Below are 26,179 nucleotides of genomic sequence, written 5' to 3'. Positions count from 1 at the left end.
ACATGTCATCACTGGCAAAATCCAAACACTCATCTTTCATTCACAAAAAAACCCCCAACATCATTACAGCTCGTCAGAGTGCAAAATACTTAATTACAACCTCCAACTTCGCTCTGTTTGTGTGTGTGAGACAGAGACAGAGGGAAAGTGTGTGTGTGTGAACATAATTAGCCGACTTCTCTCTGATCCTTAATGCATTATTGAATATTTCAAAGGAGTCTCAATCCTTTGGGCTAAGTGACTGCCAAGTCGGGATCACAGGGCGGGTTCGGCCGTGATGAAGGGCGGTTCAGCCATTAAAAAGTCTGGTCCCGGCTGCTGGCCTTGTGTGAACCTGGAGCTCATGAATAATATACATTCCCTTACTGTATTTGGAAGCACTTTGGACTGTAGAGGGGAGTTTGGGGTGGAGGGGTGGGTGATGATGATGATGACGCTACATTGATTTTCAGTCGTGCAATTTCAGGGAACAAGTAAATTCAATTTTAGTGGTGAATAATGGCTCATGGAAAATAGACGATTTGTTGCAATTATTCCTGATGGAGAACAAGAGTCGGGGTCTGAACTCAGAGCGGCGCAACCTTGACAAGACAATAGCCGTGTTGTCATGGTAATATGCCATTTTCTCCTGACATTTCCAAGATTTTCATCTCTCACAATTACTCAGAGTCTGTTTTCTTTTTTTTTTTTTTTTAAATGCCACCATTCATTATTGGATTTACTCTGCTGTGGGATGAGATCTTACAATTACACTTAAAATCTAGTAAACATTAAGGCAAAGCCTCGTTCTGTTGGCCAGAATAATAATCAGGTAGTATGTTGTTTTACAGTTCTCTCATCAGTCCTGTTTCTTGGGAGGTATCTGCCTGAAAAAGCAGCAAAAACTCCAAACAAAGGATTAATAATACACTCTGATTATGACGCTTTTAACTGAGGCAAAAATCACATATTTCTGAGACAATGAGTAATGTATGTTTGTCCTCAAATCTGCACACTGTATTTTGGTAATGAGCTCACATCTATCATGAGTATATTTTATGGATCGAGGTGTCAGAGATGAAGTTTTAAATAATGAGCCGCTCCATTCAGAAAAACCAGCGGAGGAAAGTAAAGTAGAAATTCACAGCGCTTATCAATATTTAGGTCAGATGACTGTGTTTAAGGTGAAAGGGGTCGTTTTTGGGATGAACTTCAATTGTGCAACATATGTCTTAGTCACACTGAGCTAATGAGGGTGGTGGTAGTTTTGACCACTTTATACATTCATACCTACTTAACTTTTTGCTTGTTTTTTTCCTATATTTGGGCCTTTGGGTTACTCCGTCTATTTCTTGATTCCTCTCCTCCCCCAGCCCATGTCTGCTCCTGCTCTCTTGGCTGTAGTTTGTCGTCCGGCTCCCCGACATGACCAGATATTAAACCTGCTTGATATATTCTTCTGAGAGCATCTAAGCCAGACCTGGGCACAGCTGGTTGCTTACCATTAAACTGTTATTAGACTTTTATTTTGAAAGGTACTTTATTCCCTCAATTCTTCCTCAGTTTTGCTGCTGCTCTCGTTGCAACCTGTATGCAGCATGCATGGCACTGTGCGCTGTAAAACATCCAGTTCTGGACATTGCCAACAAAATATTATCCCAGAATTCATCAGAAAGGGTGACCAACAGTAGAAGTGCCTGATCAACTTCTCATGTGGCCTCCCATGAAAAATAATTGCCCACCCCTGATCTAAGCTCTCTATGAGCTCTCTATGAGCTCTCTGTGAGCTCTCTGTGAGCTCTCTGTGAGCTCTCGGATCCCGACTTTGAACAGTTTACATGCAGCAGTTTGCGAGCGCCAATTTGCCTCTTATCTTGGGGCGTCTGTTGTTGATGTTAATACATTTTTCTTTACGTTAAATTGGACGCAGCAGTGCAGCATCTCTAAAGAATCCAGACACTTCTTCCATGCAAAACACAAAGATCAATTGGAAATTGTTATACGTGACCAAGAGATGAATGATTAAAGAACAGCAGCTCAGTTTCTGTTGAACTGACTCAGTGTGATTCAGTATGGATGATACTGTGGCTTCCTTTCTGCTGGAATGGATCCTGGAGGACTGGATGAAGCACTATGAACAAACATCCGCAGCAGCACATGATTTATGGCGATGCATAACTAGTCATTTCTCGGCGGACAAATGAGTCTGCCTCAAAATGGATCCTCTCAGCGTTTTGAATAAGCTCTCCCGGCGCGGTGCGCGCGCATTTGGGGATCAGTTTGTTTAATGACAGCGGGACCATCTTCAATCCATCATTACTTAGGCCTTGTGATTAGTAAAATGCTCATCAAAGTCACACGGGGAGTAAAATGCCCAGGTGGTCGCTGCACAATCAATCAAATTGACTAAACCACAATCAAAGTGCACACGCATACACACACACACATGCACTCACACACTCTCTAGTGAGATTTGTGTCGACCATAAGCTCTTTCCATTAAACCTGCGCTGCATTAAGCATTTGGGTTAAAAGCTTTCATAATCAGGTGTGTTCTCATTTAGTGTACAGAGATTTCCAAGATCAATAGTGTCCTTGATGCGAGAGCTTTGCCCGCTCTGTGTAGGTGTGTGTGGGTGTGTGTATGCACAGGGACCTCAGAGTCACAGCTTTGGCCTTATATATATTTATATGTGTGTGTGTGTGTCTACGTGTTCATGTATTTACCCGTCTGAGAGTGTGTTTACTGTCTTGTGTCTGCGGGGGCAAACCGTTTCCTGCTGTGATCTCTTCATTCCGTGTTTGAGAGGAGCTAACAGTGGTGTTCTGTAGATACTGCGGCTGTTTTTCTGCCTGACGCCCCCTCAGTTGATCCCGAGGTCCACTCCACAGACTGCTACTGCAACAAATGGAGAGTCCAAACCCGTTAATGAGCACGACGCACACACAGACATCTGCTCGGGCTCGTTCTTCTTTCCTTGTGTGTTAGTGTTTGAAATTAATTTTGTGCTTGAATGTGGATGCAAGTCTCTCGTACTCAACTTTGCTGCATACTTTGGGAGTAATGGAGTACATGTAACAGGATTACATAATTACATAATCATCTGCTAACATTAGCTACACAAGCCAACAACTAACACAGGTTGCACAAACCAGTCAGTAATGTTAGCTACACAGACCAACTGCTAATATTCACTGCACAGACAACAACTTAATGTTAGCTACATGAAATTATATAAAATATTTTTTCTCTAGCAGCTACATCAGAAGCAGTTGTAGCATTAGCATTAGGCATTAGCCTCCCCTTCTGCACTTATCACCAGTGGTTCCTGAGGTGAACAGTCTGTCATATAGCCTCTTGTTTAAGTTCCAAACAAAAGTGTTAGATAATAATCCAGCTAATTAGCAAATGTATTTCATCCATTCTCTCATCCATGAGTAGATGCACGCTTCCTTTTGCACGGTGATATGGTAGGTGGGTGCCCCAAACCAATCAAGATGGATAAATAGCACTATAGGTAAGAGTAAACATATGTATTTTTGATTTTGAGCTGAACTGTCCCTTTAAAAATGCATTTTCCTCTGCTTTTCCAGTGAGGCGAGACAGACGTATTTGTTCTGTATGCAAATCGACTCATTTTAAGAGTTCTTAGGAATCCAGTGATATTGACTTTGCAGAAGACGAGAGGTTTGTCTGTCCTTCGAAATGACGCCATCTGTTTCCAAATGAACATTTTAAAAATAAGTCTGCTGTTCATGCTCAAAACATAAACCAGGGAGGGAAGAATTACACAAATACTTCAACCCTACGCCTACCTCAGTGTACCAACCTCCAACTTTGTTTCCAACTAGTCAAATAAAAAAAATGCCTTGTTAAAATAATATTCTTTGCAGCCTGCACTGTATGCATGTGTGTTTTTATGAGTGTGAGCCCAGTGTGTGCTCGCTTGTGCGTTTGTTTGGTAGTGTGTGGGCGTTCAGGGACTTTTAGAGAAGTATGCCGGCAGCAGCGTTTTTACAAATGCCTCCTCTGCATTGAGATCAATATGTAAGGCCTTGGGGGATGAGCTTGACCTATGTGAGCAGTTTTTCATAATCACTTACGTCTTAAAAATACAGTTTTCCCCCATAGAGGCGCTGCCTTGAATATTTTGTATTTTACTTTCCTGCTTGTTATATTCAAATGAAAAACACGCCATATGGACAAAAGAAATGACTAATGGCTCTGGCATTTTTCAATTTAAATGCTGAAAAGAGCACAAGCAAGCTGGGATAACATCAGTATTTACAGAAAAACATACACATTTCTTGGTTCTCTTTCAGACCTTTGCTGGCCTGGCTGAGATAATGTTTACCAGGGGACACCGGGGCCAGTTGTAACATTTACATTATTCCTCATATCTCTCAGAATACTTGAAATACACTTTCATTTCATATAAGAAACATAATTATGTGCACTAACTGCCCCCAATCTCGCAACCATAATAAAACCACATATGCTAGCTAGCAACACCCTCATGTTGATTTTTAACCAATAAAATTAATCTAAGATTTAATTCAACGCCATCTAAACTTTAAAGTTCAGAAGAAAAATACTGTATATTGCTAGTTTCTGATTGGAGGAACTGAGCATGTTAAATAATAATAGGCTTTACTTATAGTACACTCATCAAAACGGTTACAAAGTGCTTCACAAAATAAGTTTGTTCACCTGTCATTGGAGCACAGGGTGAAATGGGGCGGGACTTAAGAAGGGTCAGTTGCCCCCGGTCTCCCTTAAACATGAACTTGAACGTTGCCACCAGTGTGATGCATGTCATATGTCACCTGATGAATTATGCTGTGACTGACATGAGGCAGTAACATAAGTCACCGGTTTGACCCCAGATTAATTCTCCGTCTTTGAATTTCAACATAATGGATATTAAATCGAGCCCATAAATTCTAGTGCTTGAAACAACTATTATTTTCTTTCTGAAATATTACACTTAACATCAATCCATCGCCGGCTGATAACGTCTTCAACCCTGACACTGCCAAAGGCCCGTGTCCTGACAAACCGCGATGCCTTCATTCTCCAGTAGCATTCCACTGAAGCAGGCCTTGGCCCTGACAGAGCAGCCTGTGATGGCTATGTTCATTGTTCATGTGCTCAATAGGCGGCACATGGCGTGGGCAGCAGTCAGTGGGGCTAAATTTGTGCCTCTCTGCTCATTCCGGGGATATTTGTGACTTGCTCCTTGTTGACTCGTCGCGCTTCTTGCTGACAACGGGTCTCTGTGTGTCACCGACTGCTAAATCCAGCCAGCTGTATGCAATTAGGCTGCAAAATGCTGGGCGATGTGCATGCTCCTCTGTGATGCATCAAGTGGTGACGATGTGCAGATGATTTACAGTCTAAATCAAAACAAAATGAATGCTTTTGCTCTCATTTTTTGCTATTAGCTGTCTTTTGACAGGTTTGAAATGGTAATAATATATAATAAGTCAACACATCACCATACTGCATGTCTATATCATGATATTTATAAGAAATGAGTATATATAACATAAATCAAGATGTAAAATTATTCAGGACTCTCTTGTAGCAATGCCACAAGATTAAAGTGATAAAAAGATATTTTTTTTTAATATTTATCCAAGAAATCATGGCTACTGTGGAGGTTACTGTACATTATTTTAAATAAAAGTGTCAGAACTTATAGATATTAATACATTATCTCACAGGCTGTATTGGAACAGGCTTTGTCAGATGTCTTTACTGTTTTCATCTTGTCGAAGGCAGGCTATTTTGACAGACAGACAGGCACTGGTTCATAAATCAGTGGCCACATCTTTTCCCTCAGGGAGATTCACTGTTGTTTCCTAGGTAACAAGCACCCCCCTCCCTTTACCCTTGGTTCCTCTGGACTGTACCACCTGTACTGTAGGGTGGGAATTGTGTTGTTTATCGAATAGAAGTAGAATGTCGCGTTTAAATTGAGCGAAATATACCTATACATGACAATGACATAACGTTTGTGGTTTAGTTGCAGCTTATAATTGCTTATATAGTCGCTCATACACGCGTTATTAATGTTTAAAACGCAGCAAGAACCCCCCTCGCGAAGCACAGTCAACATTTCATCGAACTGTCAAAATCGCTTGTTGCTTCCTACCCTAGCCTTAAAAGTAGTTAGCGAGCTAGCGTGTAGCGAGTGATAGCTTACTTCTGCCTTTCACTGAAATATATCTCGAAAGCGAAAAAGTTTTGCCGCTTAAAGGAAATAGCAAGAGGTCCCAGCCAAGGAGCGTTTTGGCCGTTCTGTTCCGAACCCCGGGTCCCGATCCGACCGAAACAGCGCTCTGGAGAAGCGGCGGCGGCGGCTGAAGTGCAGCTGGATGTGACAGGTTCGTCATCAGGTAAGCTGCAGGTAGTTAGCTTAGCAGCTAGCACCCGCTGGCTCCTCTGGCATTTCTTTTACACACTTGTTACGGCGTTGTGGTGGCTCTGCGGCGGCTGTTTGGATGGCTAAAATGGTTCTGCTGACGCTACAGCGATATCATAAACGTTATGTGCTACTATCTGGATTGCTATGCTAGCTCATAATCACTGCCTACATAGCTCATGAAAACTAGTGAAAGCAGCTCCGTACAAAACAAAGATTAAATCAGGATGCATTACATCCTAGAGATCCCTGCATGTCTCTCCTGCACGGTTTAATGCTTTCTGGGATATGCTGTTCGGTATTAGTGAAGTAGCTAATGACCATAATGAAATCACTCCGGGATAGTTTGATAATAACTCATTTATTATTGATTACATATATGATACAGTCTCCAGTATTAAGCAATAGCAGTGTCGTCATTGTCACAAGTTGCTCCTACATTCCAGTGTACAGGAAACTAACTTTTACTGTTAAATGGAAATATAAAAACAATCAGTTACACGATCCTGAAAATATTATTAAATAAATTGCGACAATGTTTTATCAGCGTGAGCATTGTTTTTTAATTAAACAAAGCCAAAATTCTCTTATTTAAGTTTCCAAAATATAAATATTTCCTGTTTACTTTTACTTTCATATGACAGTAAACTGGGCAAAACAAGACATTTGAGGATGTTATTTTGGGCTTTGGGAAACAATGGTCGACATTTTTCACCATTTTATGACATTTTATAGATAAAATAAACTGACTGATCGACACTGAGAATATTCTAGTCAAGTCTCAGCCCTAAGCACAATAAATGCGATGGCACGTTGTTCAGTGTGTTGTTAGATTTAACTGCTGTGTACAAGAAAAAATAAAGCAGTTCTAATGAGACGTAAGTGCAGGTACATTTTAATCTGCTGCAGGTTGACTGCACAAGAGCCTTTACACCTGGTGGTTAAGGTTAATAAGTTGTGATCGGGCTAGCTGCTGGCTCAGTACAGTAATTGGTCCTTGTGAAAATGCAAAGTGGCATCACAGAGCAGAATTGCACCAGGCAGCAGACATGAGGTTCAATGAGCTACCAGTATTACAGTGTAAGGAAGTCATTTGTATGGAATATATTAGTGGTTGACTGATATGGATTTTTCAATCGCTAATGCAGATATTTAGAGAGTAAATGGATGATATATAATGCTGATATCAACACAGAAAAGTCATGTGTAAGTCCATTATTCACTGCACACAACAATCTAGTGCACGCTCTTATCTTAGCCAGTAACGTGTTGTTTTAGATGTTTTTTCAGTGATTAATGATATAGAGAAATGCACAAGACTATGATATAAATTTCAGAATATGACTGGAATTTAAGGGAAGGCTGCACTATTCTGTACATTATAATATAATATATATTTAACACTAGTCAGTAATGGTTTCAGATTAGATTTTCTGTCATTTAGGATGGGCGAAATGTGCTCACATGTAGAAAACATGACGATGGCGACTGAAGAAATTTAAGCTTTGACAGTGGCATGCATGTGGGATATAGTACAAGGCTCCAGACTAACTTTGTCACCTCCTCTCCAAAACTCACAAGTGTAATCGCTAACGTCTTTCCACAGCAGCCACACCGTCAAGACTTTCAGCACATTTTTTTGTTTGTCGACCTTGTGAGTGCAGGCATCGGCCGATGCTGATGATCTCAAAATGCCATATAACTGTCGTCACCAGAATACATTGCGTTCATGAAGGGTGTTAGAGCAATGATACACTGGAGTGAGCCAAAGCGATCCACCACCTTTATGGCTGTTAGGAAAAGAGATTATTATGTATAATCAGCAGTATAAAAAATTGACCAGTTGCTTTATATAGGGCCAAATTAGCATCAGATTAACCTACAGAAAATAAACTGTTTGATCTGAAGCTAGAATGAATGTAATGTAGTGATTGATTTGACCCTTTTTTATATCTACTTCTGAACACAGGCTCAATTCACAACCTTGAACTTGCTCCAAAACACACTGGTTGACCGCTCACTTGCCTACGCGTCCATTAGACAGTTGTTTATCCTCAGTCAACATGTGGACTTTGTGTGTGACAGACTTACCAGAATGGGTTTCAACTGAGCGGAAGGAAGCACAACTCTGACTGGCGCTTGATATTTGATTACGGCTAATAATAGAAAAAGACAGCTGCCTTTTCATTGATCTGTCTTCGGTGCCCTATTTCTGAGCCCTGTTTTTTTTTTTTTTTTACTCTCTCTCTCTCTGTCGGGTTAAAGCAGCAGTAATAAGTCAGAACACAGTACTCTGTTTTGGGGTGGGGAGCATTTTCTCACACAGTTTGAACACATCAATCTTAATTTGCTGTACAGTAATTAGCCATTGTTTCAGAATACTCCTTTTGTATTTGAAAATGAAGCCGCTTTGGGTCGCAGAATCTGGTTGTGTGTGCGAGAGCGAGCCAAGCAGTTTGGGGTCAAACAGGACAGGGATAATAAGAGGGGAGGGGATACCATGTGGGAAGGAAGTGGCTCAGCTTGTTTGTCTGCCAGGCTTTTGTTTGTTTTCCTGTCGGACAAATCTATTTAGGAGGTAGGCTATCTGAGGTCTGCCGGTGGAAATTAGCTACAAGCAGGGCTTGTTATACAGTTATTGACAGTTATTCACTAATGTGGTTATTGAGAAGTCGCTTGCAGCCAAATGAGAAATTGATAAGCTTCATCTATCAGCAATAGTGGAGTGGGCCAGCCTGTACAAGTGCTGTTATACTGGATCATTTGTAAAATCATCACATTTTGAGTTGTTGTTTTTTTTTCTTCTGGATGTACTAGTCAACACTGCAAACTTAATCATCAACTTAACGTAAATATAGAAGTTTTATGTATTCAGGTTTATTATATTTACTGTACAGAGTTCAATCAACTTATTAAATGAAGTTACTAAAGAAATATGATCAGAATATTAGCAGGTTTCCCAGCATGTTGGAAGAAAACATATGATGAAAACTCACTGTGTGACTCTAACACACTTTAAGATAAGAAATTAAGTCTTAACTCAAGTCTTCAAGTTCAGTTAATTCAACTAGATTGTTTTTACAGCTCAGATAAGATGTTAAACAATTATTTATCATAATACAACTGAATTATTATAAAATTTATTTGATTAGAAACATTTATTTGTTTTTAATTCGGTACAAAATTTCCTCACCTAACCCTCATCCTGTCCTTTCAAATTCAGTCGACTTAAAATTTTACACATTCCAGACACACCTGATTTAAGTTAAAACAAATAGTTTGTTTTTACAGTGAAGTTTCATCCTGCAGTAATATACAGTTGTTGCCGTCTGGAAGCATTCCTCCTCCTCAAATCTCTTGCATCTGTGTACATGGTGTAGCGTAGCGAGGCTACATTCAGGAAGGTGTAAGGTGACACTTGTGCTGATATCCCCCGCCTCCCTGTTCATGCTTCTTGTTATGGCAGAGCGCTTGTCTGTGTTATTTGATTACAGGTGCCCTGATGCCTGAGATGACGTCAGTATTCAGTCATTTGCTTAGGTAGACAATTTTTCATGCCAGGGAGATTAATCCCCCCCAACCCCCATCTCCCCCAAAACCATTTGACAAATCTATTGCCTGTGGAGCACCAGATTATATAGAGCCATTAAAGCATAATCAGGCAGTAAATAGATTTGTTTATCGTGGAACTGTAAAGCATGTTTAGCCTCATTGATGTCAACGAAACACCCAGGCTGCCGCGTCATTCACAACCTTTGTATGAGACAGAGAGGCAGCAGAGAGAGACACACACAGGCAGAGACAGAGACACAGCGAGACAGACGGTACAGCTGTTCTATTGAATCTGGATCGAAAAGTCATGAAGCTGGATCTCTGACTCATCAGTTCTGTGACGCTCCGGTTTCACGGCTCATATGATGCCAACCAGCATGTCATCAGCTGGGTGGAGGGGGGAGAGGAGAGGAGTGGAGAGGAGAGGACGAGTTGGGGGGAGGAGACAGACAGACCAAGGCTTTCAAATCCCAGTCACAACCAGTCTTTTTCTTTTTTTTATTCCCAAGCAAATTCTGATGCAATAACAATAACAGAAATGTTCACTACCGTGCAATTTTCCAGTCCAGTAAACTAAGGAATTAGACTGAAATAGAGCTTGAGAGATAGCTTTGAGAAATGGGGAAAACACAGGTGAGGGATGGAGACGTGTGAGAGGAGGGGAGGAGTGTCTGGATGGTGGGGTAGATGAGTTTAGAGGACGGATGCTGAGGAGAGGTAGAGGAGAGTCGTGGCGGGGGGGGTGGGTAGGTGCAGTGCTCGTGTTTCCTGGGGGGATGCTGTTAAATGTGATGATAGAACATAGACAAGGACAGGGCTGGCCTTCATTATGCGACTGCAGCAACTCTTTGATTATTGTGTTCTGATGTTGCACTGTTGTACGAAAAATAAGTCCAGACTAGGGCTGCAGCTAACAGTTACTGACTTATTTTCAGTTAATCTTCTTGTTGTTTGTAATGACGTCCAGATCAATCGGACTCTGAAAGGCAGAAAAACTAATTTTTCTTTTTCCCTCCATCCCAGTGGCTTCTAGCATCAGGAGAGAAAAACAACACTTCAAAATGAAAATGACGCAAAAAACTAGAGACAATCCTCAACTGAATTGGTGTGCTAGGTATGCTAAACGAACGCTTCACCCCTGAAATTACTTGTACATCAATTACTCACCTGTGTTGCTTTGAATTCATATTTTTTTCCTTCACACGTCAATGCCTCATGATCCGGTGTAAAATAGCAAAACTACAGCAAAACATCTGTTTAAAACTCTAACACAACTAAAGTATAATCCTCCTTTACTGAGTTGTATGCTCATTACTTCCAAAAATCCTTGCTAATGAAATAATTTCTGGTGGAAAGCCGTGAAGACAAACGGGCACACAGCATTTATAGCCAAGGTTACACTGCCACCTGCTGGAGATCTCAATACAGATCAGAGCAGTCACACTGACCTATAATACCACTATACCAGCTGCTGTAACAAAGCCAAAAATTAATTGATATTGGCCGTTTATTGGCCAGTGTGACTCATAGACGATCTGTATTTGGCAGCAAAAAATCTAGAGGCCCATTTTGGTTTGTCCGTTCTGGGCTACTGTAGAAACTTGGCAGTGCAAAATGGCTGTAGGTATAAAGGGCTCATTCTAAAGTAAAGAAAACACTATCAGGTGATTATATGCAGATGTAATCATATTTATGCCATATTATAACAATAAATTCTCATAAATATTACACACTGGACTCGAGTGGCTACCAACGATTATTGTCATCATCAGTTAATCATTTTCTTGATCAGTTGATTAGTTCTTCGGTCCATAAAATGCCCAGAAAATGGTGAAAAATGTCAAATGTCTTGTTTTGTCCACAAACCAAATATATTTAATTTTTAGAACTAAAGAAACCAGAAAATATTCACTTTTGAGAAGAAAAATGTAGACAGTTTTTCTCAAAAAAATCAAAGTGATTATTGATTTTCAAAATAGAAGACAACTAACTGACTAATCGTTGCAGCTCTACACTTGACCTTTAAAATGTGCTGAAGATGTTCCCAGAGTGCTGATGAGGTTTTACACTGAAAACCTCTCGATGTTTTCAGTTTAGACGGAGACTGACTGAGATAATTACAAGTTGAAATGGTACTACTGTCTGGCGTTTTATCATGGTTAATTCATCCCTGTTGTGTGCTCTGTTGTATGAGAAAAAAGTCTTAATATCTGTGAGCTTCTTCTTCTCTGTTAGAAAACAGTTCAGGTGGTGCTGATTAGAATCTAAATGTAATCACCAGGAGAAGGATGGACGAAGAATTTGTAATGTAATAGCTAGTTGAGCAGGGCATGAAATTGGGGAAATACCTTTCAAGATCAGCATTCAGAGGTTGTTACTGTAAGCACAGTTTTCGCCCCATCACTTTAGTCTGCTCTCTTCCAATCCAGAGGCACAGAAAGCTGTGATTCAGAGAAGCCGTCCGTCCATTGGCTGGAGCTGTTAAGGGGCAGGGCCTTGCCACAGGCTGGTGGGCAGGAAGGGGCTGGCTTTAGGGGGTGTGTGTGTGTGCGGTGTTGGGGGGGGTGGGGGTGGGGGGTTGGCTGGAAGTGTTTGAGCCAGATAGTTGGAGTAGACACTCTTCTGCTTCCTGCCTGCCTGCCTGCCTGCCTCGCTCGCTTGCTCCGCCGCGGCTCAGAGAGAGAGAGAGACATCGAGAGAAAATCCCTGTCTAGGCATGGACCTCCGGCTGCAGCACTCGGCAGCTCGCGAGGAATGACAACAGTTCACATGGTCATTAACTCCAGTCGCTGAGGCTGCAGGGAGAGCTGTACTGTAAGCTGCGTGTCACAGAAGCACCGGCTCGCCTCCTGTGTGTTCGGGACAGCAGACAGACAGCAGAGCGACGGGACCCAGCGGTGAAACGAGGTGGGAAAGAACCGTCATATTGGCTGGCTTCTCCTCTTTTTTAAAGATTTTTTTTCTGGAGTTTTGCTGCAGTGTGCTGCTGCATACCAGTCTGGGTGGGGAGGGAGGCGAGGGAATGTTTTATCTGTGCAAGAGAAAGAGTGTGAGGCTGGAAAATGAGGGAAGAAAGGGGAAGAGAGTGTGGGATAAATGCACAGGAGCCACGCAGTAACTACCCTTACTGCAGTTTCCAGCACTGTAATGGACTTTCTCTTTCTGACTCCTGAGGGTGAGGCATTATTATCACAGCAGTTGACTTGCTCCTTCCCTCCGTGCAAATGTCAGGAGCCTTTTTTTTGCCACATGGGCTCCATATTTTTCACTCTCTAGAGAAAAACTTGTCGTGTTGTGTGGCATCTGCCCTGTCACTGCTCGCTTTGTGCAGCTCTTGTAAAGTTTTCCCTCGTAACTCTTGCAAATTTTCCAAATAACAAGGCTCTGACGTTTTGAGGCTCTTTATGTACGTGGACACAAATAGCCAGCTGGAACTTCACAGTTCTAATAAGGCCCACATCATAATTAACCTTTCGAGTTAGATGGGGCATGGTTGACGTGTCCCTAGCTTTCCGCTGTCTATCTAGATTTAGCTGCGCGCTAGACACCAGGGCCCAGCGCGGTCAAGCAATGGACATCATCGCCTGCATGGAAAAGGCCAGGGTGGTGTCACACGTCTGGCCGCGGATCAAGGGGGGAAGTGGGTGTCTCTAAAATGGAACATCAGTCCAGCCCTTCCTGTTGAGAAAATAATGGGATAAGTCTCAGACAAGCACCCGAGTCCTTTACTGCGAGACCCTGTCAGCCAGAAATCCCCTTTTCTCTGAATTGACTCTCACGCAAATTGCACCTCGAGTCGGTATTAAAAGGATTTAGTGGTTGGTAGGTTTTTCAGACATCTTCTGCATGAAAGAGGGAGTCTGATTGCTCTGTGACACGAGGGTGAGTTTGCTGAATCATTCAGCTCTCATGTTGTCAAGTGCTGTAATTTGAAGGCTTAAGATTTCCATTCATTTGATGTGTTTCACTTAATATTTCAATGTACTAGTGTTTTAATCTAACCTAGTAATTCCAGCCTTGATTCCAAGGTTTATAAAATGTCAGAGGAACTTATGAAAACAGTTGTAGGTACGGCTGTCACTTTATCAGAGTTTCACTACACAGTTAACATGCCCAAAACAATTCACGGCAACAAAATTATCACGATTTACACCAACTATTGGCGATTGCTGGTTGTTTTTTTGGGGGGGCGATTTTTTAGGGGGTAACTTAATGGTCTGCACGAGTGACAGCTGCTGCTCCATGACACACCCACTTAGCCAAAGGACCATGTTAGACTGCGTTAGCCAAGTTAACAGCCTGTAGAGCCAGACTATTTTCACATATGACTCAGATTTATGGATATATTTCGACCAAACCACAGCTGGCGATTGTTTTAACAGTGGAGAGACTGACTAAGAAGGTTTTGGTGAGTTTATTTAGTTTCTGTCTGTCAAGTTTAAATGAAATTAAACCTCACTGAATCTCTGAATCAAAGTAAAAGAGACTAACTTTGATCCAGAAGGTGTTTTGTTGACATTTTCTGAGTTCATTTTGTGAACTCTTGGCTCACACTCACCGCTTCCTGCTGAAACGAACCTGCGCAAATTTATTGTCGGCAATTGTCGACCCAGGCACCGACGGGGGCCGGTTGGAAAATCTTTATCATATCGCCAAACCCGACTGGAAAGCCTCTGACAGGGACCTTAGACAGTATCAATGGGAACACCTGTGTTTATCCTAGTATTTCATGTCAAAATGGCTGCTGTGAAAAAGGTCTGTTCTGCCTTTTGTCTCTTTTCTTGCAAATGAATTACACTCAATTCAAGTGTAAGGAATTGCAGAGAGAGTCTGTAACCATAGCTGTAACTGATTTAAGAGCGTACAGTATGTATAGAGGAGAGATATGTGATATATTCACTGCACTAAATCATAAAATGACCATGACAGATCTCATCAGAGATTAAGGAAACACGCTAAGTTGAAATACTGGCTTCTCTGACAGCAACATCTCCTGAAATTTCCATTCTGGCCGGCAACATCTGTTTTGGTTTGCTCGTTTCACATTCATTAGAGTTAAATTAATGACGAATGCTCACCAAATGAGTGAGTGTCTGTTCATGAGTCGTAAGAAATCATTAATAATCTTTTAGAGGGAGTAGATGTTTATAATGGTTAGATTGAGGAATATGTTAGCAGAGTCTGGCAGGCAGTCACTTAACTCCAACTATAGGGTGTGTATTTTTGCAGCAGTGGCTTTTATTTTGGAGAAAAGGGGTTAGCTTTACATTAACAGGCAACTGACAGTTATAAACAGCTGATCAACTTACAGGGGAGGGCTCTTTGTCACTTGTCCTGCACTCCTGAAGGTTCAGTGTCCTTGCAGCGTTTTGGTAACCTGCCTGAATTTGGAGAAGGGGTTGGGGGGAAACAACTCACTTTTACGTGATATTAATATTTCATTTTAAAAAATATCACACTTCCTCACTCCTCACCATCAGTATATCATGGCAAGTGCTTCCACAATTATCACCCCAGACTTTTAGATTAAGTAAGCTTGGGTATCCTTTTAATCATCATGTTTATCTGAACAGCTCTATTCACCTCTGGCTGCCAACTGTACTGTAATTAGCTGATGAGTTGCTTGAGTCCTGTGGCTAAGCAGTAAACAAGTCCATTTACAGAGTGCAGGGGTTGATATCAATCCGAAATACCAACACTCTCTCTTCCCCAGTGACAGAAGAGTTGCATCATCCGTTCTGTGTTACGAAAACGACCCATTGATCAGGATCAGGAGAGAAAAGCCCGGTCCCATATCATGAGCAGGGCCATTCGGGTCACTGTGGTTTAGCTAAGGCTATTATGATATGGGGCACACCTATCTGCTGACTCTGTGAAACGCTTCTTGTGTCGCCTCCGAACAGTAGCTTAGTCCTGGTTATAGCCTCTGCTGAGCTCACTCACCCGTCCTTATCGCTAATGGCACTTGATGATATGGAACACGAGGAGCCGTAGCTTATGCCAAAGACAATTTCGCGAGCATCATATCGTCTATAGTATTAATACGAATTAGGCTGCAGGGTATAGCCCTGCTCTGATCCTCTCTGGAGGATGCAAAGGAACATTCTGCAAGGTGATGTCACACTGAAAGCTGGGTCAGGTTTGTTCAGGATAGAGGACATTTTGATAAAACCTGCACTATAAGGCTCACTCATTTTCCATTACTCACTGGAAACTGAACATTTTCCTATTTCCCCTCTACAATGAGGCCCTCTCTCCACAGCCTTGAAAAACATTGACCACTTGTTCCTCTTGGCCATGCAAATAACCATAGAGCGGTGGTTTGCCAGCATAAAATGGTAATAAATGGAAATGCAGCCACTCAGGTACCCTGCTCGTGTGCTTGTCTCTCGCTGGTCATTTGTATTTCTGCTTTATTTTGCTGGCAACACCTGGCTGATGCCACAGTAAACGTTGTCACAAGGCTTACGACCAATGGAAACCAGGTAGCTTATCGTCTCTGCTGAACAAATACAAGCAGCTAAGATAAACTGCGCCGCACAGCCAGAGCGCACAGATACCAGACTAATGGGTTACATACGTGGTATTCAGAGGTCAAGCCAATGACTTTCACTCGAGACGCGCCAGTCCCGCTGACTCTCATTCAATTAAGCAGACTGACCAAGATAATGCCCCTGCCAGCTGGCCGTAGTAAGCGTCAGTAATCCATAAAGTCTAGTACTGTGGTGCTTTTCTTCACATCTCTGCCCTGCTTTTATCAGGTCACTGTTTGTACTGAGGACACAGAGGGGACAAAGCCTTCTTGCAGGAATGCTGGAACTAAAGATAAACAGGATATACAGTGATGTGCAGGATTTGGCTCTTTAGGTTTTATTGGAAATGTGGCCCTGTATAGCTGAAAACAAAAAGGACATAAAGCTGTTGAAGTGAACATATTAACATCCAGGGTGTCTTGTATAAAAATTATGGCATGCATTTCATCACAGTAACCTTATTTTAGACTAGTGTCTGACTCAGGCTCTATTTCGTCACATTTTTGTGCCTGGAAAGACTCAAAACTGCAGAAACAGACCTTTGTTCACTCATGAAGGTGCACAGGAGGACTTATCTCTGAGGTCAAAACATTGGGTGCTATATGGTCCTCTCCTACCTGCTGACCATCTGTCTTTCCCTACCTCTATATCAAGAGCATTGTACTTGAAGCGCGACCGCTAAGCTCAGCGTAAACTAAGCCAGGCTGCAGCATGTACTGTGGCTGTAATGCACTAGCAGAATCAGCTAAGCTAGCCTAAGCCAAGCCAGAGGCACGCTGGCCAAGGACACGTCAAACCAGACTAAACCAAAACTGCATGCGCTGCCTCTCCAACCTCAGCTGGAGTTTTCCAAAGCAGTCATTACTGCAAAGGATTTTTCTTCCACTGTGTGTTTGAGTTTCTCATGCTCCTAAGCTGGGGTGTTGTTATATGACAGAGGTAATAGTTTTTTTTTTTCCCTAGGATGGCTTTGGTATGTTTCAAGAGTATAACAGGGATACATGTAATACCAAGCCCCTAAATCTGGTGGCCAGAGTACATTTTTGGTGGCCAAAATGCAAAGTAAGATAAAAACAACACAGAAAAAGAACTTAACAATTTAACACAGCTGTGCTTAACTGTGACACGTGTTATCAACTTTCCCCAAGACATTGTTTCTGATGAAAAACGAGCTCGACGTCTTGGCAGGTTGAGAAAACTGGCAGCACACAACACAGGAATTTGCACAGATTTATCACCAGTGATACTAATTAAGGTTTTGCTCCATTCAGGTTAAACAGAGTCAGAGTGCTGCTGTTGTGCAAGTTGGCTCACTGGAACAGCTCTGCTACACTAAATGGAATGGGACCTTAAATAGCAACACCTGTGATCACCCTCCTATTTCATATTAATTTGGCTGCTGTGAAAAAGGTCTGTTGATTCAAGCCAAGTGTCAGTGCAGCTTTTGCACTAATGACAAACAAACAGTTGCTTGAGCAGCAGTTAAAGTCCCCCGGCAGATTGCACAAACATACAGTCGTCTATACAGTTTGGGAACAGACATGTGGTCGTGTTCCTGCATGATTTTTATCGTGCCATCGCCCACATGAGGGTCTTTTTGATCTTCGGTTCTCCTTACCATATGTTTTGAATAGCTTTCGTGACAAACATTGTTGCCTGTTGAGCCTCCTGTGAGTTTTCCAGATGACCCCAGCCAACCTTTATACACACTGTCGGCCTGCTCGCTTCTATGAAAGCTTTCAGTGTCGTAAACCTCTGCTTTTTCCAGAAAAAAAACTTAAAATAAAAAAGACTGATGGCTGTGTTCCCTAATCATTTTAGCACAACTTGCTCCATCACTTGAGGCCAAGTCATCTCACAGAGAAACGGCGCCAACGTCCCTTCACACACACTCTGACAAAGTAGGTTAGCTTGATCACAGACTTCTTATGGCTTCTAAAAATAAGAAGGGATTAATTGTTAAAGGTCAGATCTGACATGATTCTTACCTGACTTTCTCTTCTGCAGCGATTGGCTCCCTCCCTGGGGAGACGGTGTGAAATTAAATCCTGCCTCAGAGAGAGAGTGGAGCCCGGGCGTCAGTACGATCGGGCGAGGAAGCTTCTCATCTCATTTCACATGATCAGCACTAAAGTGGGACAATATGATTAGCCAAACAATGGTCTGGATTTGTACGCTTGGAAGAGTGTAGTGTTGGTGGGAGATATCGAGGGAGAGCATCTTTCTGCCGCTGATTGTCTAAGAAAAATCTACCTGTCTTTGTGACCAGTAAAGAAAAACCAGGCGCAGTCTGGAAGAGGTTCTTCCTTGTAAACTATTTATCATTTTGGATATATAGTCTTATCTTTATGGTCGTTTCTCCCTTTGATATTTCAGACTTCAAACAAAACTACAAACAGAAATCATTAAAGTCTCCAATTAGAGACCAAGTCCAACTGACAGAGCAAGAAGAAACTTGGTATTTGGCTCTAATCATCAACAAAAACACCAAACCTAATGTTGTCAGAAGTATTGATATTACAATACTCTTTCAATATATGATGATATGATTCTAAACAATACATTATTAACATTCAAGTATAAAAAAAGTACCAAAGCTATAAAAAGAGAAAAGATCTAAGTGCTTTTTAAGATCTAATTTTAGTTTAGTCTTTATTTTCCTGCACAATTAATAGAAATATTATCAGAATTCCAATATGGCCAAATGCAATACCCCAATCGAAGAAGCTGTAATTTGTAATAGTGTGTCAAGTGCTGTAATTCATGCAAAGATGGTCCGACCTACAAATCTTGTTCTCCAGATGTAAGAAAACATGTGTGTTTGGTGCAGACCCCGACAAATGTTTCATCATTGTGATTTTATTTTTTTTAATCCGCTGAAAATTAACATTTGATGCAAAAAGGATTATTCCCACTAACTGTTATCTTATCACAATGACAATATCTGTCAAAATACAAAATAACCAAATTGTGTGTTCAGTGAAAAAGAATCTATTTTGTGTGCCATTTACTTTTTTTTTTTCTTTTTGCTGTGGTACCGAAAGAAATCGTGTTTTAATATTTAAAATTCTGGTATGGTGACACCAGCTAACCCAAATCTGACCAGACCTGGAGGACTATACAACTGTATGACAACTGTCTCAGGGTTGAGGGAATTTCTGAAGGGATTTCTTCTTCCTCTAACAGTAGCATAGGTGGTTTGAGTACAAGTCTCAGCCTGCCTTTATTAAGACCAAGTGGAGCTTGTCACACACCTTCAGAGGTGTTTTAAGATATTGTTCTCACAGTATGTAGTGTTATCTTGGTGTTCGCTCCTTTTCCGTCATTTCTCCCGTGGATGAGTTTATATGTTAAGAATAGTAAAGGGGGGAATCTTTTAACCAGAGTTGTGGGTTTTAACAACCCTTCTCCTTCTCCTCCTTCAGTCTGGTGTCCTCAGCCCCCGTTCCCCACCCCCCAGTTAACAGAAAAACATTTCCAGATGTGCCAAGAAAAGAGCTCCCTGCGCAGTAGCTTAGTAATGGATTTCGTACGCTCGAGCTAAAGGTCACTTCCTCAGATTGTTGCTCCATCAATTGTCCCTTAGACAACAAACAGACACAGAGGCCGGTGTCTTTACAGGCGGAGACAGGGAGGATGTACACATACACACACATTGTCCCCATGAATGTAAATTGACAGGCTGCTGTCAATGAGCCGGTATCTAATTTGGACGGTGGGAGACCAGTGAATATTGCAGGACGCCGGGCAGCGTCATAATCGTGTCTGGCACTGGCATATGCATCTGTCTCGGTCCCTCTGTGGCTGCTGGACGGCTGCCCGGAATAGTGCTGCGCTGCGCGGTTTTCTATTGGCTGTACCGTCCCGCCGTGCATGGCTCTACTGGGCGGGTTGGACCCTGGGGCTTTTTTTTTTTCTATCTCCGCTCTGACTCGATGTCCACTGTCTCATAGCACAGAGGCTTTCGCCTTTCACCGCTTTGTATGCAATATGTTGGAGAGCCAGTGGGCTTGTAGTCACCCTGTACAACGGCGCACAGCTGTGATTGAGGGACTTAAACTCAAGTGGCTTCTGAATAACCTCACAACTGCCTTTTCTCTGGTTCATCAGCCCCGTACCCTTTAGAGCGAGCGCTCCTCTGGGGCTGTATGCACACAAATTCAGATTGACACGCATACACAAACACTGTTAACACCCGCTGAAGCCTATTAGATAAATAGTTGCCCATCATATTTAGCAAACCACTTTCTCACTCTGAAAATAACCTCACTCTGATTGCTTTGTGTGTTTCTCTTTCTGCCTACCATTTCAGATCACTGACAGAAAGTGCCTTGTGAGAGACGACGTCCCTACTTGAAGATCCTGGGCGTTTCTGAAGAGCTTCGAGATTTTTCCCTCTGCAGTAGTGACGGGGCAAAAAAACCCCTGACTTTCTGGTTTGTCCTCACCTGTGCTCAGTGTGAAGAAACCTCAAGTGAAGAGGTGGGGCTGCGGCACTGCTGGCCAAGGTGCCAAAGCTCAGATAGAGTAGGTACCGAAGACTTTTAAACAACAGAAACTTTGTGTTGTCCGAAACTGTGCCAATCGCACCTCAAAATAGCTCCCAAACCCCCCCTCCCCCTTTGCACAGATATCATCACTCACACAGTACAAAGGACATTTTGGGGACATTGGTACAACAAGTAGAGCTTGTCTCCGAGCATGCCCCCTCTGCCTTGTCAGAGGTCCGCACCTGAGACTCACTGATTGATGAAAAATTAGCTGTTTGACTGACAAACTCCACAACAGCAGCCCAGTCCCATGCTCCGGTCACAGAGACTTTGCCAGTCCATTACCTCTACTTTCCTGTCCGTAAGGACAAACCTCATCCACTGACCTGAAGCAGATCATTTATAGCTGCATGTTCCATCGGTTTTAGTCGTTGTGCGTTTTCTATTTTTTTTTTTTTTTTTTACTGGAACACTCTGAAACAACTCCTCAGAGGATAGTCTCCTCCTCAAACCAAGTGGCTCCACTCCACCACAGCTCCTCAGCCAGCACAGCCGACATGGCTCTAAACATTACTTCGATACGGGACACAAAATGGCTGACCCTGGAAGTGTGCCGGCAGTTTCAGAGAGGGACTTGTTCACGCAGTGACGAGGAATGCAAATTTGCCCATCCACCTAAAAGCTGCCAGGTGGAGAATGGGAGGGTGATCGCCTGTTTTGACTCGTTAAAGGTAAGGACTTTTACTTTTACTTTCAAATTTAAAAGTGTTTTGATGGGACTCCATGAATTTTATTGTATACTCTACTTTTATTCTATACATTATTTAACTTCAATGCTGTATTTGCATGTAATATAAAGGAAAGACATTCCAAATTATATTATAAACAATAATTAAAAGTAACATTTTGCAAACTTAAACCCCTTGCAATGCATACATGCAACACTGCAGAAATCATCATGGTTTATTCTAAACATTAATTTATTTCTCTTCACACAACCTCATGGCACTGTCAAGCGATGTAAAGCAAATACGAATAACTGGATTACATCCCTGCAGCACCAGTATAGCGTCTGACGTGAAATGTTACAGATTTGTGGTCCCTAATGGTCGGTGGGTGTAGGTTGTCTGCTCAAATTAGCATGTGTGTCAGGTCTCCATGCTGCGCTGCAGTTAACAGACGAGCCTGACCTATGAAGCTAAAGGCCACAGAGGTCTGTTGTCATGTTCACTGTCACCACAGGTGTGTGTGTGTGTGAGCGTGTGTGCGTGTGTGTTTGGTTTCTTTTATACGGTAAGTTCTTCTAATGTTACCATGCCCTGTCCATCATTTATACTTGTGAGCCAACATCTGATCGCCAGAAGTCATTCCAGGGCTTCTATTCCTGGGTGCATGTCAGCTGTCACACACAAGCAACAAACAACATAAACAGCCAGAGCTCTTTTGTAATGTTTGGTTCACACAGAACCAAAAATAAGTATAGGTACAGAATTTTTTTGTCTAATTGAAAGCAGAGGCTTCATCGATTAATTGGTTTGAGTCATTTTTAAGAAAAGAAAAGGTCAAAATTCTCTGATTCCAGCTTCTTAAATGTGAATATTTTCTGGTTTCTTTATTATATTCTTTGACGGTAAATTGAATATCTTTGGGCTTCGGAGAAACCAAGACATTAGAGGATGTCGCCAGGGGCTGTGAAAAACAGCTATCAAAACCTTTCTCCTTTTTCTGACATTTTATAGACCGCACAGCCAACAGATAATTAACTGCTAGTTTGCTATAATGGACAAGAAAAGGCGGCCATTAAGTTTCAGCTTCAATTTTAGCAATGAGTCAGAGGCATTAGTCTTCGTGGTGGAGGAGAGGAAACCCCACCTTACAGATTTTCCTCCAAATTATCGACCCAGGATGAAGATTTTAAAAGATGTAGCGTGTCGTTCAACTTAAAAATTGGGCTGCAACTAATGACGAGTAATTGGTGAATCATTTGGTCTATAAATTGTTGAAAAATTCTGAAAATTCCTCATCAGAATTTCCCAGAGCCCGAAGTGACTCCTTGAAATAAATTGCTTCTTTTGTACATCAAACAGTCCAAAAAGAACAAGCAAATATTCGACCTTTTTGCTTGAAAAATGACTGAAATTGCCTCTGAATCTTAGTTTTAATTGGATAGAATTGTTATTGTCAAGTACATTTAGTTTGTATTATATTAAAATCCACCAGCGGCCTTCAAGCCATGTTGAAGTATTTATTCCTTTAACAAAAGCCTGTAGTTCGTTTATCCCTCTCATCAGACGTTACGTCACTGTTATATTTGTTACGTTCAATACACTTATTATTGCTTTTTCATAGTATTAAATTATTTTAACACCAGGCCCTTTGAAAGTCTCCCCAGTTACAACAAGGTCTCTTCACACAAGCCTCCACATGCTGCAAATAAGATGACTGCATCTCAGAGTAACCCAATATTTTAAGCTGTGTGCTGAAAAAAAAAACAAAAAGAAAACAGCTGTGACAATGATAAATAGCCAAAGAAACTAGAGCAGAACGCTGGAACTATGAGGAGTTTGTCTTTTTTGGAAGTGTGAACTGTAGCTGTGGTGTGGCTGCATTTTTTACGTATACAGCAATGCAGTGTGCGGAGAGAGTGCATGTCACATTTTTCAAGGTTGTGTACAAGGTCGGTGACAAGAGATGGAGTAGATTCACATCATGAAGAGTGGATCTTAATTCTGATGCATTACATTTTTCTGTGTCTGAAAACGGTACTTTGCAGGGAACATTTTGTCTCCTGGAAAGCGTGGAAAGCTTTCCACACTTTGACATTTTTCATGCTTGAAATCCATCAAGATTTTCGTAGGGTGTAAAAGCCCTCGTCATTACAAGTTGCTTGTGTCCATTATTTATTTGACACTATGAAAACAAGCTGCCTTTATGGTGCTATCAGCTGTTTTCTTGGTTAAGACTTGGCTCATGGTAAGCCTGTCTGAGTTATAGCTTGCAGTCAGTCATTGAGTGACATTCCTTCCCTGGCTGCCAGATTCTGCGAGCTGTCATGCCGTTATGGTTTAATGAGCAAACAGCTGACAGCCGATCGGGATCGATTTGTTGTTGCACCACGCGAGGGAAGGCCTGACACGGATCCTCTGCACATGACATGATTTTGCTGTTCCTGAAAACTCCAGCCAGTCATCCCTGACTGAGGAAACTAAATGACCGCAGCACTCAGCCTCATACTAGTGCCAGCTTTCATTTAGACTGTCCTCGCTGACGTTTTCCTCTACAAACAGTGGCTTTGAAGCAATCAACTGACATGCATCATCTGTATCTGTAAAGCCTATGCATGCAGCACGCACTTAAGGTTCCTCTCAGAGGCAGCTGTCAAGCCTGGAAGAACTTGGGGTCACTTATCCTCTAACCCCTGTTCTCAGATAGCATGAATGTCTCACTATGAGGGATTCTCTCTCATCATTACACTCAAAAGCCTCTCTATCAATCCTCCTGTCATTACTGGTGATGCAGACTGTAGGTCTGCTCCACTCTTTTCATCAAACTCCATGCATCTCTGCAAAGGATACTTGACCTCAGTGACTAAAGGGGTCGTCTTCCTCGTCTGACAGAAGGTGCTCTGACACTCCTGTGAGGGATTGGAAAAGGAGGAGGTGTTTGCTAGCCTCCAGAGCATCACCATGGCAACTTCACAGCTGTTGTCAGCATCATCTGTTGAAACACAGGATCCATCCATCTAGTGTTGAGACTTGAAGTATTGCATGGACACTTTCATCGGGTCCTTGTTTGGGGGCTGTGTTGTCTGGTGGCAGGCACCACGCTTCCTTGAAACCGAGAAGTCGCCAGGTGCGATATGACAAAATTTCATAGTGAACGTCTCCATGATCTGCCTTCACAAAGAGTGATGTGCTACAATGCACATTTTATCAGCTGCAGTTCTGTGTCTCATTTAGACATCCAGAGTTGTTTTCTCAGCTAAATCTCACACCAAACTATTTGCAAGTCCTTTTCATGCTTTCCCAAGAGACACACCAATAAAAACAAACAGTAGGCTGTGCCTTGGATTTCTTCTCCTCCCTGTTTTTATTTGGCAAACCTGGAGTTGTTTGTCCCTTCAAAAAAAGAAAAAAATAACATCAGTTATTTCCAAAACAAATGTTACAAAGACATTTTCTTGATTTATCTGTGAGTTATTTGGCCCATAAAATGTCAGAAAATGGTGAAAAATGTTGCTCCAAAGACCAAGACTAAGTCCTCAAATGTCACATCTGAGAAGCTGACGTCAGAGAATTTGGACATATTTTCTTAAAAAACTGACTCAAAATTATTTTGATTGAATTGATTATCAAAAAAGTTGCTTATTCAACTGATCATTGCAGCTGTACAGATCTTTTTAACCACCTGAAAAAATAAGCACCGAAGCCAGTCAAGAGCCTGAACCATGTCAGAATTCTTGCTGAATGTTCAGACTTTTCAAAACTGCGTGGCCTTTTTGGTCTGTTATTCTTCTTACTTTTGTTGCCTTGCAGGTCTGTAGGGAATTAGTTTGGTTGTGCTGTCCAGTAACTTGCAGAACAGTCAGACAGCAGAAAAAAAATATTATAAGAAAGCCTGGAAAAAAAAAATCATGGTATATTTATCCATATCACCCACCCATACATGTTGCGTAGTTCTCCATAGCCCTAATTTAGGCACCTAATTTAGCAACCTGCTTTGATGCAAGTGGCCAGTACTGGATGGGTTAAGGATATAGAGCCTTTTGTAGATATTGTGCATGGCTCGTTATTGTTTTAATATCCTGTGCGTCATACAAGAATCCTAACAACACAAGAATATTTGTTACATCTACTCTCATGAGTGTGACTTCACCACTCTTTATAATATTGTTAATGTAGGAATTTTGGTGCTATCATTTTGGCTGTTCTGGGAAAGCTCATTAGGTAAAATTCTAGGGCAGCTAAATTGATAAACGTTAAGACAGATCTGTCTCTAATTGCAGCCACTCTTTCTCCCTCACTCTCACTCTCACCATACAACCCAGTGACAGAACGAGAATACAGGATTTCTCTGTACTTTTAACTCCGACTCGCCCCCTCTTTCCTCGTGACAGCTAAGAGAATGAATGCTTTATTATGCATTAGGAAATGTGTTTCGCTCCACGGCAGGCTGATTTCCACCCCATTACGCCCGTA

The 26,179-nt window shown here is 41.9% G+C and overlaps 1 protein-coding gene across 13 annotated transcripts in view; it reads left to right on the top strand.

Moving 5' to 3' along the window:
- The first annotated feature begins 6,135 nt into the window (after positions 1 to 6,135).
- Positions 6,136 to 26,179, top strand: part of LOC146304846 (muscleblind-like protein 2a) — a 71,199-nt gene continuing 51,155 nt past the window's right edge. For 10 of the 13 annotated variants that reach the window (XM_084714022.1, XM_084714019.1, XM_084714015.1 and 7 more), the window contains exons 1-2: positions 6,137 to 6,380; positions 20,804 to 21,712. In XM_084714022.1, coding sequence (XP_084570148.1) covers positions 21,539 to 21,712 — 174 coding nt within the window. In that variant the 5' untranslated portion in view covers positions 6,137 to 6,380; positions 20,804 to 21,538. Of the gene's footprint in view, positions 6,381 to 12,561; positions 12,866 to 20,803; positions 21,713 to 26,179 lie in introns of those variants that run through there. The other 3 variants (XM_084714016.1, XM_084714011.1, XM_084714010.1) reach the window with 3 other exon arrangements.

The sequence above is a fragment of the Lutjanus erythropterus genome, chromosome 24 (genome assembly GCF_056507025.1).
Source record: "Lutjanus erythropterus isolate fLutEry1 chromosome 24, fLutEry1.hap2, whole genome shotgun sequence".
In the NCBI taxonomy this organism is placed as follows: Eukaryota; Metazoa; Chordata; class Actinopteri; order Lutjaniformes; family Lutjanidae; genus Lutjanus; species Lutjanus erythropterus.
The sequence above is the reverse complement of the archived record's forward strand: the minus strand, read 5'-3'. Positions and strand labels throughout refer to the sequence as shown.